The 17,705-nt window shown below is 46.8% G+C and overlaps 1 protein-coding gene across 8 annotated transcripts in view; it reads left to right on the forward strand.

The window, feature by feature from the left end:
- The window catches only part of WIPF2 (WAS/WASL interacting protein family member 2), a 69,256-nt gene that overhangs the window by 44,840 nt on the left and 6,711 nt on the right, over positions 1-17,705 (forward strand). For 5 of the 8 annotated variants that reach the window (XM_065531533.2, XM_045375982.3, XM_065531532.2 and 2 more), the window contains 4 exons: positions 1,814-1,946; positions 3,753-3,869; positions 5,691-6,347; positions 15,314-15,523. In XM_065531533.2, coding sequence (XP_065387605.1) covers positions 1,814-1,946; positions 3,753-3,869; positions 5,691-6,347; positions 15,314-15,523 — 1,117 coding nt within the window. The remainder of the gene's footprint in view (positions 1-1,813; positions 1,947-3,752; positions 3,870-5,690; positions 6,348-15,313; positions 15,524-17,705) is intronic. The other 3 variants (XM_074019556.1, XM_045375984.3, XM_074019557.1) reach the window with 2 other exon arrangements.

A 17,705-nucleotide genomic window follows, 5' to 3' on the forward strand; every position in this document is an offset into this window, starting at 1 on the left:
TCAGCCTCCCAAAGTGTTGGAATTACAGGCATGAGCCACCGCGCCCGGCCGCATGCATGACTTTTTTTTTTTTTTAAATCTTGAAGCGATGTCTCACTCTGTCACCAGGCTGGAGTGCAGTGGCGTGATCTCGGCTTACTTCAGTCTCTGCCTCCCAGGTTCAAGTGATTCTCCTGCCTCAGCCTCCTGAGTAGCTGGGATTACAGGCATGTGCCACCGCACCCGGCTAAATTTTTTATATTTTTAGTAGAGATGGGGTTTCACCATGTTGGCCAGGATGGTCTCGATCTCTCAACCTCACAATCCGCCCGCCTCGGCCTCCCAAAGTACTGGGATTACAGGCGTGAGCCACTGCGCCCAGCCGCATGCATCATTTTTTATACTGCAGTGTATGAAGTTCAGGTCAGAGGCATGAGGACGAGATACACATATTTGAAGTTTGGGGAGTTATGGTGGCAATCAAGCCCTGGGACGGGGTGGGTGTGCCCAGGAGCATTTGAATAGAGGCTGAGGATAGAACTCTGGGAAATGAGGTTTAAGAGGTAAGTGGAAGATGAAGAACCTGAAAAGAACCATGTTGTTGAAAGGTTACAAAAATTAGCCAAATGTGGTGGCATGTACCTGTAGTTCCAGCTACTTGGGAGGCTGAAGTGAGAGGATCACTTGGGCCTGGGAAATTGAGGCTGCAGTGAGCAGTGATCGTGCCACTGCACTCCAGCCTGGATGACAGAATAAGACCCTGTCTCAAAAATAAAAAAAAGCAAAAACAAAAAAAGCAATCAGAGAATAGAAAACGCCTGGGGCTTCGAGACAATCAGAGCATTCAAATCTTGGCTGTTTGTTTATTAATGATGTGACATTACCTTTATTTCCTCATCTTTGGAATGAGAATAATATAGTTTACTTTATAACTTTATTTAGAGGTTAAATTGAAGTAATAGGGAGACAGTAGGGTATGTTAGTTGAGATAGGATATGAGTTTTTAGTGTCACTGTTGGAGTTTGGACTCTTGTTTTATCGTTTATTAGTTGCATGACCTTAGATAGCTATTCAGCGTCTGGCCCACCCTTTCCAAATGGCGACAATGATAATAATACCTTTCTCATGGGAAGGTTTCGAGATTTAAATCAGCTAAGGCAAATATTGTGCTTACCACAGTGCCTAAGTCATAGTAGGGACTAAATTTTGCCTTGATGGTGATGATACACATTAACATACATACATAGTGTCTCACATGCAGACTAGCACAAAGATAACTAAGTATTACTGCAGGCCTCCCATCAGAAGCTTCTGAATAAGAAGGAAATGGAGCTCCTTCACAGAAGATAGAACAGGAGGGAAAAAACTGAAAAGGATGATGCACATTGATATTGCTCTTTGGTATATATATCTAATGACGTTAGACAGATATTTCAAGGAATCCGTTTTGCTTTAAGTCATTTATCCCAAGCTTGTGATAAAGGGAACTTTTTTTTTTTTCTTGCAGACGCATTCTCGCCCTGTTGCCCAGGCTGGAGTGCAGTGGTGTGATCTCGGCTCACTGCAACCTCCAACTCCCGAGTTCAAGTGATTCTCCTGTCTCAGCCTCCCGAGTAGCTGGGATTACAGCATGTGCCACCATGCCTGGCTAATTTTTTGTATTTTTAGTAGAGACGGGGTTTCACCATGTTGGCCAGGATGGTCTCGAACTCCTGACCTCAAGTGATCCACCTGCCTTGGCCTCCCAAAGTGTTGGGATTACAGGTGTGAGCCACTGCACCTGGCCGATAAAGGGAACTATTTAGGGTGAACTTACATTTCTCTTATCCTCCAGGCAAACACAGAGCAGCCCAAGCTGAGTAGAGATGAGCAGCGGGGTCGAGGCGCCCTCTTACAGGACATTTGCAAAGGGACCAAGCTGAAGAAGGTGACCAACATTAATGATCGGAGTGCTCCCATCCTCGAGAGTGAGTCTGAGCTTCATTTCCTAGTGAACCGGCAGGATCCCAGGAGTGACTTGAAGACTTGGCTGTGTTGTTATTTTTATTGGGGCTTGAGTGGGAGAGTTTTGTCCTGGGATGTGCTTTGGCTCTCTTCTCATTCTTCTGAACCTTAGAAGTTTCTTCTTGACTCTTGGAGAGCATCTCAGGTTTAAGGTTACCATCTCACTGGGCGTGGTGGCTCATGCCTGTAAGCCAAATACTTTGGGAGGTCAAGGTGGAAAGATTGCATGAGCCTAGAAGTTCGAGGCTGCAGTGAGCTGTGATCACGTCACTGCGCCACTGCACTCCAGCCTGGGCAACAGAGCAAGACTCTGTCTCTCAAAAAGGAAAAGAAAAAAAAAAAAGAAGGCTGCCGTCTCTTATTGTAACTAATACTCATCAGGGCACATCCTTGACTGTCCTTTGAGGATACTGCCACATTCCTATAAACCTCTTGACTGAAACCAAGGTTGATTTTATGATTGCTACAAGTGTCCGTTCCTGTAGGCCTCTGGAGAGTGCTCACATATTGGTCCCTGATCCCTTAACTTTCTATCTATCATCTGAGATGTGGAGAGGAGAGTCCAGATAACTATGTTGCACTTTTTTTTTTTTAGCCTGAGTTTTGCTCTTGTTGCCCAGGCTGGAGTGCAGTGGCGTGGCCTCAGCTCACTGCAACGTCTGCCTCCTGGGTTCAGATGATTCTCGTGCCTCAACCTCCCAAGTAGCTGGGATTACAGGTGCGTGCCACCACGCCTGTCTAATTTTTTGTATTTTTAGTAGAGACGGGGGGGGGGTCTCACCGTGTTGACCAGGCTGGTCTTGAACTCCTGACCTCAGGTGGTCCACCTGCTCGGCCTCCCAAAGTGCTGGGATTACAGGCATGAGCCACTGCGCCTGGCCCCCCAAACATTTATTTAACCCCCTTATCCCTTTGCCCTAAATAAAGGAAGATCAGCCACTTGTTCTTTTTTTTTTTTCTTTTGAGACAGAGTCTCACTCTGTCACCCAGGCTGGAGTGCAGTGGCACAATCTCAGCTCACTGCAAGCTCCACCTCCCGGGTTCACACCATTCTCCTGCCTCAGCCTCCCAAGTAGCTGGGACTACAGGCACCCGCCACCACGCCCGACTAATTTTTTGTATTTCTAGTAGAGACGGGGTTTCACCGTAGTCTCTATCTCCTGACCTCGTGATCCGCCCACCTCGGCCTCCCACAGTACTGGCATTACAGGTGTGAGCCACTGCGCCCAGCCTCACTTGTTCTTTCTCTTTCATCACAACAAAGAGTTTCATCCCTACACAAAGCTGTGGAGCAGAGACGCCTAGCTTTCCCTTCTTTTCTTTTCTCTCTCTCTCTTTTTTTTTTTCTGAAACAGGGTCTTGCTCTGTCTGTCGCTCAGGCTGGAGTGCAGTGGTACGATCATGGTTCACTGCCACCTCGACCTCCCAGGCTCAATCAGTCCTCCCATCTCAGCCTCCCAAGTATATAGGCATGCATCACCATGCCTGGGTAATTTTTGAAATTTTTTGTAGAGACAGGGTCCTACTATGTTGCCCAGGCTGCTCTCAAACTCCTGAACTTAAGTGATCCTCCCATCTTGGCCTCCCAAAATGCTGGGATTAATGACATGAGCCACTGTACCAGGCCTGCTTTTTTAAATAGAAGGGCAAAAACAAGACTGGTTTGTTTGCAACCGATAGCCCAGACAGAGGAGGGGTTTCCCCTCATGATTGACTTGGTCATCAGCTGAGAGCATGTGAAATGAAAACCCTACTGGTATGCTTTCCAGAGCCCAAAGGAAGCAGTGGTGGCTATGGCTCTGGAGGAGCTGCCCTGCAGCCCAAGGGAGGTCTGTTCCAAGGAGGAGTGCCGAAGCTTCGACCTGTGGGAGCCAAGGACGGTTCAGGTATCTGATGAGTACTTTCCCAGGATATTTCCCTGGTGTGTTAATTTCTGATGTCCCAAGTGGGCCATCTCAAGTTGAGGAGTGTGGTAAAGGTCGGGGGCAGAAAGACTTGGGAGCAGGGGAGGAGTTATACAGTAGAATACAGCAAAAGCTGAGGGATTAAATGAAAGCGGATGCAATTTAGATAAAGAAAATGTGGTATATATACACTAGAATACTATTTAGCCTTAGAAAAGAAGGAAACTTCTGTCATTTCTGATAATACGGATGAACTTGGAGGAAATTATACTAAGTGAAATAAGCCAGGTACAAAAACACAAATACTGCATGATCTCATTTATATGTGGGATCTGAAACAGTTGAACTCATTCATAGAAGTAGAGAGTGAAACGTTGGTTACTAGAGGCTGAGGGCAGTAGGTGTTGGGATGGAGAAAGGGGAGATGTTGGTCAAAGGGTACAAAGTTTCAGTTAGACAGGAGGGATAAGTTTTAGTGATCTATTGCAGCAGTCCCCAGTCTTTTAGGCACCAGGAACTGGTTTCATGGAAGACAATTTTTCCATGGATGGTGGTCGGGGATGGTTTCGGGATGAAACTGTTCCACCTTAGATCATCAGGCGTTAGTTAGATTCTCATAAGGGGCATGCAACCTAGATCCCTCACATGGGCGGTTCACAGTGGAGTTCGCCCTCCTATGAGAATCTAATGCTGCTGCTCTTCTGACAGGAGGCGGAGCTCAGGCGGTAATGCTTGCTCTCTCACCTTCTGTGTGCCCCGTTCCTAACAGGTCACTGACCTGTACAGGTGCGTGGCCCCAGGGGTATAATCAGACGACCCCTGATTATACTTGATGTATATTTGAAAATTGCTAAAAGAGTTTTATTTTATTTATTCTTTTCTTTTTTTTCCTCCTGAGATGGAGTCTTGCTCTGGCCCAGCCTGGAGTGCAGTGGCGCCATCTTGGCTCACTGCAACTTCCCCCTCCTGGGTTCAAGCCATTCTCCTGCCTCAGCCTCCCAAGTAGGTGGGATTACAGGCACAGGCCACCACACCTGGCTAATTTTTGTAGTTTTAGTAGAGATGGGGTTTCGCCATGTTGGCCAGGCTGGTCTCAAACTTCTGACCTCAAGTGATCCACCTGCCTTGGCCTCCCAAAGTGCTGGGATTACAGGCATGAGCCACTGCGCCTGTTGTAGAGTAGATTTTAAGTGTTTTCACCATAAAAAGAAAAATAGGTGATGGATATGTTAGTTTGATTTAATCATTCCACAATGTATACATATAACAAGGCATTGTATCCCATAAATACATAAAATCATTACTTGTCAAAAATAAAGTAAAATTTAAAAATAAATAACAATTTATCCTGAGCCTGAAACCATATTAAAACCTAGAACTAGGCCGGACGTGGTGGCTCACGCCTGTAATCCCAGCACTTTGGGAGGCCGAGGTGGGTGGATCACCTGAGATTAGGATTTTGAGACCAGCCTGGCCAACATGGGGAAACCCCATCTCTACTAAAAATACAAAAATTAGCCGGGTGTGGTGGTGCGCGCCTGTAATCCCAGCTACTCAGGGGTCTGAGGCAGGAGAATCACTTGAACCCATGAGGCAGAGGTTGCGGTGAGCTGAGATCATGCCATTACACTCCAGCCTGGGCAACAACAGCAAAACTTTGTCACACACACAAAAAAGCAAAAACCCAGAACTATGCAAGTCCTTTCCCTGCTACCATGCAGGTTGCACTAAGGAGCTGAGTCAAGTAGAGATACTGACCAGTATCTGTCTAGCTCTGTTGACCCCGTGTTTGTGTATTTGTAGAGAACCTAGCTGGTAAGCCGGCCCTGCAAGTCCCCAGTTCTCGAGCTGCTGCCCCAAGGCCTCCAGTATCTGCAGCCAGCGGGCGTCCTCAGGATGATACAGACAGCAGCCGGGCCTCACTCCCAGAACTGCCCCGGATGCAGAGACCCTCTTTACCGGACCTCTCTCGGCCTAATACCACCAGCAGTACGGGCATGAAGCACAGCTCCTCTGCCCCTCCCCCGCCACCCCCAGGGCGGCGTGCCAACGCACCCCCCACACCTCTGCCTATGCACAGCAACAAAGCGCCCGCCTACAACAGAGAGAAACCCTTGCCGCCGACGCCTGGACAGAGGCTTCACCCTGGTCGAGAGGGACCTCCTGCTCCACCCCCAGTCAAACCACCTCCTTCCCCTGTGAATATCAGAACGGGACCAAGTGGCCAGTCTCTGGCTCCTCCTCCTCCGCCTTACCGCCAGCCTCCTGGGGTCCCCAATGGACCCTCTAGCCCCACTAATGAGTCAGCCCCTGAGCTGCCACAGAGACACAATTCTTTGCATAGGAAGACACCAGGGCCTGTCAGAGGCCTAGCACCTCCTCCGCCCACCTCAGCCTCCTCCTCTTTACTGAGTAATAGGCCACCTCCCCCAGCCCGAGACCCTCCCAGTCGGGGAGCAGGTAAGTGCTTGGAAGCACCTTTTTCCCTATCGTGCTGTGAATTGATTTTATCTTTTCCCCAGAGCACTGCTTGAAGACAGTAATTCATTTATTCATTCAATGGGTTTATTGAGTACCTTTTTATGCGTCAGATCTGTTGGTAGGGAAATAGCAATAAATAGAAAAGACAAAAAGTTCTTGTTTTGGACAGTCAAACTAGTAAAATATATAAATACATAGTATGTAGTATGCTTTAGAGAATTACAAAGCAGAGGAGAGGAATAAGATGTACTGGGGCGGAGGTCGGATGATGATAAATTGGAGCAGTAGGGAGAGAGTCAAGACAGTCCTTACTGATAAGGTGAAAATTTGACAAAGACCTGAAGAAAGTGACGAGTAAGCTTACTAGTTATCTAGGAGAACAGCTGTTGCAGGCAGTGGGAACAACAAATGTAGAGGACATAAGGTAGAAGTATTCTTGAAACATTTTGGGGACAGCAAGAGGGCCTTTGTGGCAAGACTAGAAAGACTGAGGGAGGGAAGAGTGGTAGGACTTAGAGGTTGGAAAGCTGGAGCTGCAGGGGAGAACACTGCAGGACTTTGCAAAGACCTTGAATTTAACTTTGTGAGATGGGAAGCCACTGGAGAGTTTTAAACAGAGAAGTAGTATGATTTGACTCACCTTTTAAAAAGATCACTAGCACCTATGTTGATAACAGACTGCAGTAGGACAAAGGTGACAAAAAGAGACCAGTTACTGGGCTGTTGCAGTAAATGGCCAGATGGTTAGGAGTACTGCGAATTTGTGGGAAGATAGGTGTTTGGTTTGAGACAAGTGTGAGATGCCTATTAGGTACTCAAGAAGAGATAATGAATTGGTACTTGGCTATCAGACTCCAAAGTTGAGGGGAGAGGTCTCGACTAGAGAGACACATTTGAATGGTATTGAAAACCACATGCTAGATGAAGTCACCTAAGGAGTGAGTATAGATAAGAAGAGTCCTAGGAGGCTGAGGCAGGAGAATTGCTTGAACTCAGGAGGCAGAGGTTGCAGTGAGCCAAGATCACGCCACTGCACTCCAGCCTGGGTGACAGAGTGACGCTCTGTTTCAAAAAAAAAAAAAAAAGATGAGGGCTAAGCCCTCGCCCTCCTACATTAGAGGCAAGAGAGATAAAGAATACCCAGTGGAGGAAACAGAAAAGCTTCTAGTGAGGATGGAAGGAGAAAAACCAAGAATGTGATGGAGAAACTCCAAGGTAGAGTAAGTGGTCAGCTGTGCCCAGTGCTGCAGATGGGTCGGGTAAGTTAAAGGCCAAGAACTGGCATTGGTCATGGGACCCTTTGGAGTAGTTTCAGTGGAGTGGTGGAGGGCGAAAGTGAAAGCTTAATTGGAGTGGGTTCAAGAATGCAGGAATAGGAGGAGAGAAATTGGAGATAGCAATATAGAAATATCTTAAAGAGTTTGCTGTAAAGTCCAGGAGAGAGGGGTGAAGAGAAGTGAAGTGAATGTTGGAGGAAGATGTGGGGTTGAGAGTTGGTTTTTTCCCATCCCAAGATGGGAGACCTATTTGTATGCTGATGGAATGAGTAGCATGAAACTTAGGAGAGAGGGAAAAAATTGAATCAGAGGAGAGGGAACAGATTGCCTGAATAATGACCTTAGGAGGCCAGAGGAGAGAGAATGTGATCCACAGATAAAAGGTTGGCCTTAGATAGAAATGTGGTTCTTCCGTAGTAACAAGAGGGGAGGCAGAGCATATAGGCTTAGAAGCAAGTGGGTAGGTGGGTGTAGTGGTAGAAGCAAGTGGAAAGTTTATTCTAATTTGCTTCTGTTTTCTCAGTGAAATGGAAAGCAAGAGCATCAGCTGTGATTGAGGCGAGGGAAGGAGAAGGCGAGTTGAGGAGAGAGAAGTGGCATGAAATGGTCATCTGGAGCATGGGAGTATGGGTGGATTAGGGAAATGTGCTCAGATAGGCAACCACGCGAAGGGCCCACTTGAGATTATGGGCCATACATTTCATGTGAGATTAATTAGTCTCATGTGTGTTCAACTGTGATTTGCAGGTACAAAATAAGAGTAGAGCTCTGTTTAACCAGTGTTAGCATGTTTTAGGCATGTGCGACTCTAAGGGAGAGTGAGGCAGGAAGGAAAGGGTGTATGTGAGGGAGCGATTGCAATAATGAAGCCTAAGCTGGGTAAGGAGGAAATTCAGGAACCCTGGAAAAAGAAGAGGTTGTGTAATCTCCTTATAATTAGCATAATTGAAATTTTAGAGTGAGGGGAGACCATGACAGCTCTCTGGGGCCTTATTGGACCTGGGAATTTTGGCTCCCATATCCTTGTATCATTAGACTTTGAGATATACCCTCCCCAAACAGCTTATCCTTTATTTATTTATTTGTTTGTTTGTGTTTTGAGACAGAGTCTTGCTCTGTCATCCAGGCTGGAGTGCAGTGGTACGATCTCTGCTCACTGCAACCTCCGCCTCCTAGGTTCAAGTGATTGTTATGTTTCAGCCTCCCAAGTAGCTGGAATTACAGGCAAGTGCCACCATACCTGGCTAATTTTTGTATTTTTAGTAGAGACGGGTTTTCACCATGTTGGCCAGGCTGGTCTCAAACTCCTGACCTCAAGTGAGCCACTGCGCCCAGCCCTTAGCTTTTATTTTAAAGTCAGTTTCTGTAGGTATAGAACATTGATTAAGGAGTTATGTCATGGAGTCTGGGCATGATGGCTCGTGCCTGTAATCCCAGCACTTGGGATTGGGGAGGTTGAGGCCGGCAGTTCACTTAAGCCCAGGAGTTCGAGACCAGCCTGGGCAACATAGCAAAACCCTGTCTCTACAAAAAATAATTTTAAAAAATTAGCCTGGCATGGTGGTGCATGCCTGTAGTCTCAGCTACTCGAGAGGCTGAGGTTGGAAGACCACTTGAGCCTGGGAGGTGGAGGTTGCAGTGAGCCGTGATAGTGCCACTGCACTTCAGCCTGGGCAACACAGTAAGACCTTGCCTCAAAGGAAAAAAAAAATGGTAAAGGTTATATTATTAAGTAACAAGGCATTAAAAGCCTATTAACCTGTGTGCAGCTGCTTTATTTGGTACACACAGATTTGTACTCTGGCAGCTGGCCATCTAACATAGGGCAGCCAAACAGTGGCCTGCTGCATTCCTGATCCCATATCTCCCTAGCTTTAGCCATAAGGAGGTAGTCCTAAGGTGGACCTTGATTCTGTAAAGTTCAGGTTTGACTTTTTTTTTTAACTTAGGGATTTTACAAAAGACTCTTACTAGGGATTTTACAAAGGACTCTTTGTCTGAGCAAAGCTCATATCTTTCTGACCTCATCCAGGAATAGAAGAAGAGAAAAATGCAATTTCCGTGGGTTGAACTGAGTACTGTTAAATGTCTGCAGGCTTTCTTGCTTCCCACTTTTCCATTCCTTCTCTGTGATAGCTAGGGCTACAGGGTTGTTGCCACCATGTCTGGCTCATTAATTTTTTTTTTTTTTTTTTTTTTAAGATGAGGTCTGTGTTGCCCAGGCTGGACTCAAACTCTTGGGCTCAAGCCATCTTCCCACCTTGGCCTCCCGAAGCCCTGAGATTACAGATGTGAGCAATTGTACCTGGCTAGAGCAGCAATTCTTAAGAGCGATAAACTGGAAAAAAATTGAGGTATTTTAGTCAGAGATCATTTGAGTATTGCCTCAATTTGTTGTGTGACATTGCACAGATCGCTGATTCTCTCTTTTCTCATCTGTAAAATGTACATTTGAAAAGTACAGTGGGGGTAAGGCACAGAGGCTCACACCCGTAATCCTAGTGCTTTGGGAGGCTGAGGCAGGAGGATCGCTTGAGACTGGAGTTCAAGACCAGCCTGGGCAACATGGTGAAACCCCATTTCTACAAAAAATAAAAAAAGTAGGCCGGGTGCAGTGGCTCACGCCTATAATCTTAGCATTTTGGGAGGCTGAGACAGGCAGATCACCTGAGGTGGGGAGTTCAAGACCAGCCTGGCCAACATGGTGAAACCTCGTCTGTCTACTAAAATACAAAAATTAGCCGGGCATGATGGCGGGTGCCTGTAATCCCAGCTACTCGAGAGGCTGAGATAGGAGAATCGCTTGAACCTGGGAGATTGTGGTTGCAGTGAACTGAGATCGCACCACTACACTCCAGCATGGGTGGCTGAGCGAGACTCTGTCTCAAAAAATAATAATAAATAAAAATAAATTTTAAAAACCTAGCCAGGTGTGGCAGCGTGTGCCTGTGGTCCCAGCTACTTGGGAGGCTAGGATGGGAGGATCACTTGAACCCAGGAGGCAGAAGCTGCAGAGAGCTGAGATCACACCACTGCACTCCAGCCTAGGCAGCAGAGCAAGACCCTGTCTCAAAAAAAAATCCTAAAACCACAAAAACTAGTATTATTGGTTTATAGAGTTTGTTTCAAGAATTTTTTCTTTGCAGAGTAAAACACTGTCCATTTTTAAGGGAATTAAAAAAAAAATTGAAACCATCATACTTTTCTCAAAATTAGGGTTAATCTTGGATTACAAAAGTCTGTCTCCCATCCCAGGACTTCTTTTGCAAATTGTTTTTTTAGGGACTGGAGTTCTGGCTCTGTCACTTGAAACAGTCTTAAAACTGGATCTGGGGCCAGGCGCGGTGGTTCAAGCCTGTAATCCCAGCACTTTGGGAGGCTGAGACGGGCGGATCACGAGGTCAGGAGATCGAGACCATCCTGGCGAACACGGTGAAACCCCGTCTCTACTAAAAATACAAAAAATTAGCCGGGCATGGCAACGGGTGCCTGTAGTCCCAGCTACTCGGGAGGCTGAGGTAGGAGAATGGCGTGAACCCAGGAGGCGGAGCTTGCAGTGAGCCAAGATCGCGCCACTGCACTCCAGCCTGGGGGACAGAGTGAGACTCCATCTCAAAAACAAACAAACAAACAAAAAAACAACTGGATCTGACAAAGAACCCAGAAGCTTATTGGAGATAGCAGAACCTGGCTGGGATGAGGGAGGGAGCTGGAGGAGCCAAACAGATCACTCTTATCCTGCTCTATTTTGCCATTCCAGGTCATCTCATCAGTGTCACCTGCCTGGTGTCTAGCTGGTGCCAGTGTCCTTGTGAACCTGGCTAACCCTGTCTACCTTGCTGCCCTGGCCCGGGAGTAGATACAAATTCTCAGGGCCTTGAGGAATCTGGGTTTTCAGGAATATTTTTCGGGGCTTAAAGAAGCTTCTCTTAAAGAGCTTTGGTTTGAGTAGGTTTGGAATGAAAACAAGGCTCAGGCCAGGCGCGGTGGCTCACGCCTATAATCCCAGCACTTTGGGAGGCCGAGGCGGGCAGATCATGAGGTCAGGAGATCGAGACCATCCTGGATAACTGGTGAAACCCCGTCTCTACTAAAAATACAAAAAAATTAGCCAGGCGTAGTGGCGGTACCTGTAGTCCCAGCTACTCGGGAGGCTGAGGCAGGAGAATGGCATGAACTCGGGAGGCGGAGCTTGCAGTGAGCCAAGATCATGCCACCACACTCCAGGCTGGGCAACAGAGCGAAACTCCGTCTCAAAAAAAAGAAAAAAGGCTCAGAGATCTGCTGGGAGGTATAAGATTTATCTTTAATTATTGCATCTAGTGTCCCCTGTTTCTACTTGAACAAAGCTTGGAAACAGTGAGGAAGAGTTGACATTCTGAGTGTGTCTTATGGGAAGCAAAAACATTTATTGGGCTTATTCTGCCAGCTTGTGTGTGTGTGTGTGTGTGTGTGTTCGTTCCATTACCGTGTTACATGCTTAGCTATAGTCACTACAGAAATTCTGACAGTAAGCAGGAGGAATAATAGGACAGTTTTTTCTTCAAGACAGTCTTGCTCTGTCACCAGGCTGGAGTGCAGTGGTGCGATGTTGGCTTCTTGCAACCTCCACCTCCCAGGTTCAAGCTCCTCCCACCTCAGGCTCCAGAATATCTGGGATTGCAGGCATGCGCCACCACGCTTGGCTAATTTTTGTACCTTTTTTTTAAATTAGAGGTGGGGTTTCATCATGTTGCCCGGGCTGATCTCGAACTCCTGGCATCAAGCGTTCTGCCTGCCTCAGCCTCCCAGAGTGCTGGGATTACAAATGTGAGCTACTGTGCCCGGCCAAGATACCGTTTTATTACTAAAAACAGTTTTGTCTGTTAAGCTGAGTAGTCTCTTCACGTACTATTTAGTTAACAACTGTTTATCAGGCCACGTGCTGTGGCACATGCCTATAATCCCAGCCCTTTGCTGAGGCTGGAGCATTACTTGAGCCCAGGAGTTTGAAGCTGCAGTGAGCTGTGATTCCACCACTGCACTTTAACCTGGGTGACACAGTGAGACCCTGTCTCTTTAAAAAAAAAAAAAAAAAAAATTGAACATGGCCCAGATACCAAAAGATGCACTTCCAAACCACTGAATTGTAAATCTGGTTGGAAAGACACTATGCAGAATACTGGGAGTTATGAAAAGCAGTGTGGGAGAGTAGAAAGAGCAGACATGTGCCTTGCCTGTTTTTATTTGATCTGCGACCTTAATCAGATCAAATAAAATGACAAATGAGAGTCCCAGTTTTCTCATTTGTGAAATGGGGATAATACTACATTCTTTGCAGGTGTGGCTATAAGACTTTTTAAAGATTTAATACACCTAAAATGCCTGGAACATAATAGATACCCAATAAATGGTAGCTGCTATTATTGTTAGTTAATACAGAGCACAGGAGTAAGACAACTTAAACACATTAGAATCTATTGTATTCCAGTCATATTGCCATGTCTTCACACATGCTTTTGACGTTACCTTCTACTTGGTGGCAAATTTTCATTTTTTAAGAGTGAATTTTATTTTTGGAAATGACCAAAAAGCAGATTCAGACACAGGTATGAATATTTTCTTTTTTTTTTTTTGAGGCAGAGTTTTGCTCTTGTTGCCCAGGCTGGAGTGCAATGGCACAATCTCGGCTCACTGCAACCTCCGCCTCCTAGGTTCAAGCAGTTCTCCTGCCTCAGCCTCCCGAGTAGCTGGGATTACAGGCATGCGCCACCACTCCCGGCTAATTTTTGTATTTTTAGTAGAGACTGGGTTTCTCCATGTTGATTAGGCTGGTCTTGAACTCCCAACCTCAGGTGATCCTCCCGCCTCGACCTCCCAAAGTGCTGGGATTACAGGTGTGAGCCACCATGCCCGGCATAGGTATAAATATTTTCATTGGTGGTGGGACGACCTCAGAAATGAAATGTGACCATCATATAATAGTGTTTATAGCTCTGATAAACTTGCTTTGGAGGTAGTTCCAAAAGAGGTGTTTGCAATGTTTGAGCAATGAGACTGTTACTGGACATTTGTAACTTCCCACAATGAATCTGCTGTATATATTTTGAAAGTCGCTCATTGATATTAGAGTAAGTGACATAGCCTGTATATGCTGTGGGAGAGCAGAGGTGGAGGGACTCAGAAGAAAATGGATTGCTTTGGGAAAGCCTTGAGAAGATGGGACTTGGATTGAACCTTGAAGGATAGGGAGGATTTGGTAGTAAGGGAAGGGGGGATATCAGAATATTGTGAGGGGAGTCACAAGAGCAAAGCATGTAATTCAGTTTATTCAGCAGACATTGATTGAACACCTGCTGTGTGCTGTACTTGAGAACCCAGAAGGAGGAACTGCTCTGACATCAAGGGGTACACAGTATACTGGGGGAAGAGTACACAGAAGAAATAATTATAACAGTCTATTCAAGTGGTAGGTACGCACAAGCTGCAGTGGAAGTGCAGAAAAGGGCTCCTGACCTAGCCTAGCAATAAGAACGGAAGAGGAGAAGCCAAACTCAGGCTGATAGGCACGGTAGGTTACTATGTAAGCAAAGGCTTTGAGACTTTATTTATTTATTACTTATGTATTTGAGATGCAGTCTCGCTCTGTTGCCCAGGCTGGAGTGCAGTGGCACAATCTGGGCTCACTGCAGCCTCCACCTCCCAGGTTCAAGTGATTCTTGTGCCTCAGCCTCCTGAGAAGCTGGGACTACAGGCACATGCCACCGCACTGGGCTGATTTTTTGTATTTTTAGTAGAGATGGGGTTTCATCATGTTGCCCAGGCTGGTCTCGAACTGCTGAGCTCAGGCAATTCCTCCCACCTTGGCCTCCCAGAGTGCTAGGATTATAGACGTGAGCCATCATAGCCAGCCACGGTTTCAGACTTTATGATTTAGGCAGTGCAAAGGCTTTGAAAAAATTGGATCAAGTTTTTAGGGAGATTAGTGAGTTGGTGTTATTCAAAATGAATTTGGAGGGGTAATAGACGAAGCAAGGAGAACATTCGGAAGGCTTTGCAGTGGAACAGGCTAAATATAAGGAAGACTTGAATTAGAATTGTGGAGGAAGGCATGGAAAAGCATAAAAAAAATCAAGAACAGATAGAGTTCTTGACTGACTGGTACGAAATGTAAAAAGGTCATACATTTATTCTGAATATTGGTATCTGGAAGAATGGTGATACTATTCAAGTAATAAGGACAAAGGGGGACCAGGCACTGTGAGCGTCTGTGGGACGTGTTATTCTCTTTTTTTTTTTTTTTTTTTTTTTTTGAGACGGAGTCTCGCTGTGTCGCCCAGGCTGTAGTACAGTGGCCAGATCTCAGCTCACCGCAAGCCCCACCTCCCGGGTTTACGCCATTCTCCTGCCTCAGCCTCCCGAGTAGCTGGGACTATAGGCGCCCGCCACCTCACCCGGCTAGTTTTTTGTATTTTTTAGTAGAGACGGGGTTTCACCGGGTTAGCCAGGATGGTCTCGATCTCCTGACCTCATGATCCGCCCGTCTCGGCCTCCCAAAGTGCTGGGATTACAGGCTTGAGCCACCGCGCCTGGCCAGGACGTGTTATTCTTTTAGCTCATGTGTTTCAAGTCATTCTACCGCTTGCCATCTCCACATCCAAACCTAACTACTTTGGATTTTAATTGCAGCTCCTCCACCCCCACCACCCGTGATCCGAAATGGTGCCCGGGATGCTCCCCCTCCCCCACCACCATACCGAATGCATGGGTCAGAACCCCCGAGCCGAGGAAAGCCCCCACCTCCACCCTCAAGGACGCCAGCTGGGCCACCCCCTCCTCCTCCGCCACCCCTGAGGAATGGCCACAGAGATTCTATCACCACTGTCCGGTCTTTCTTGGGTGAGTAGCTAGCTATCTGTAGTCTCATGGTTCCTGCGGTGACTTCACCCACTCCACTGCCATGGCTGCCAGATGGCCACCGTAGAGCGGGAATGGCCACATGGGATCCTTTGTTCACAATAGTTCTCCTCCTGACTTTATCCTCAGACTTACGGGCTGTGTTCATTGACTTCCTTATCTTGATGTGAATTCTAAGCATGGATGCTTTGGAATAGATTGAAGTAAGATCAGCAAGTATTATGCTAGCTTAACTCTAAAGCCACTCCAAAGATCAGTTTCTGTAGCTCGCTTTTAGGTCAGAGACTCTGTATCTTCTTTAGGATTATTCAGACAGGACTTACATATTCTCCTAGGAAGGAGTGTTCCTTTCTAGCTCTTCAAAAACAAAACATTTGATTGTTCTTGGAATTACTTTTTCAAATTATTTTTTATAGAGACCGGGTCTCACTCTGTTGCCCAGGCTGCTGTCAAACTCCTGGGCTCAAGCAGTCCTCCAACCTCTGCCTCCCAAAGTGCTGGGATTACACATGTGAGCCGTCACACCCAGCCTCACGGCCCCTCCTTGGAATTCTTGGGGGGAAAAAAAAAAAAAAAAAAGTCCCATGTCACATTGCCTGGAAAGAAACAAGAAGAAAGAATAACAAAAAATATTAAAGAAAAAAGGATTGGCCGGGCGCGGTGGCTCAAGCCTGTAATCCCAGCACTTTGGGAGGCTGAGACGGGCGGATCACGAGGTCAAGAGATCGAGACCATCCTGGCTAACACAGGGAAACCCCATCTCTACTAAAAATACAAAAAACTAGCCGGGCGAGGTGGTGGGCGCCTGTAGTCCCAGCTACTCGTGAGGCTGAGGCAGGAGAATGGCGTAAACCCGGGAGGCCGAGCTTGCAGTGAGCTGAGATCCGGCCACTGCACTCCAGCCCCAGCGGCAGAGTGAGACTCTGTCTCAAAAAAAAAAAAAAAAAAAAAAAAAGAAAAAAGGATTGGGTGCGGTGGCTCATGCCTGTAATCCCAGCACTTTGGGAGGCCAAGGTGGGAGGATTGCTTTGAGCCCAGGAACTCAAGACCAGCCTGGGCAACATGGTGAAACTTCATCTCTCTGAAAAATACAAAAATTAGCTGGGTGTGGTGGCACATGCCTGTGGTCCGAGCTACTCAGGAGGATTGCCTAAGTCCAGGGAGGTTGAGGCTGCAGCAAGCCATGATCGCACCACTGCACCCCAGCCTGGACAACAGAGCGAGACTCTGTCTCAAAAAAAAAATCAGCTGGGTGTGGTGGCTCATACCTGTAATCCCAGCACATTGGGAGGCCGAGGCAGGCAGATCACCTGAGGTCAGGAGTTTGAGACCAGCCTGGCCAACATAGTGAAACCCCATCTCTACTAAAAATATAAAAAATTAGCGTGGCATACCCCCGTAATCCCAGCTACTCAGAAGGCTGAGGTAGGAGAATCGCTTGAACCCAGGAGGTGGAGGTTGCAGTGAGTCAAGATCGTGCCACTGCACTCCAACCTGGTGACAGAGCAAGACTCTGTCTTAAAAAAAAAAAAAAACGAAACCCAAAACATACACATTAATCCAAAGCCACTAACCAGCAGTGTTATTTTGAGGAAGTCACATTACTCCTTGGGGCCTCACTTCCCTTATTTTGTAAAATTAGGTTGACTAGATGAGAAGTGTATCAGATTAACTTTTCCAAGATTATAAATGTTGGGGGGCTCTACCTAAGAGATTCCAATTCCTTGGTTCTGGGATGTAACCATAAGTAAAGGTTGTCCAGAGGCTATTGTTAGACCCCTCTGTTGAGGACCCCTGGAAAAAATCTCTGTAAGGTCCCTTGCAGGCCTAACACTCTAGATTCTTTTTTTTTTTTTCTTTTTCTTTGAGATAGCGTCTTGCTTTGTCATCCAGGCTGGAGTGCAGTAGCACAATCACGGCTCACCGCAGCCTCGACCTCCCAAGCTCAAGCAATCCTCCCATCTCTCAGCCTTCCAAGTGGCTGGGACCAGAGGCGTGCATCACCATGCTTGGCTAATTTTGTATTTTTTTTGTAGGGATGAGGTTTTGCCATGTTGCCCAGACTGGTCTCAAACTCCTGGGCTCAAGCTACCTGCCCACCTCGGCCTCCCAAAGTGCTGGGATTACAGGCATGAGCCACCATGCCCAGCTTCTAGATTCTTTA

The sequence above is a fragment of the Macaca fascicularis genome, chromosome 16, assembly GCF_037993035.2.
Source record: "Macaca fascicularis isolate 582-1 chromosome 16, T2T-MFA8v1.1".
Taxonomy (NCBI): domain Eukaryota; kingdom Metazoa; phylum Chordata; class Mammalia; order Primates; family Cercopithecidae; genus Macaca; species Macaca fascicularis.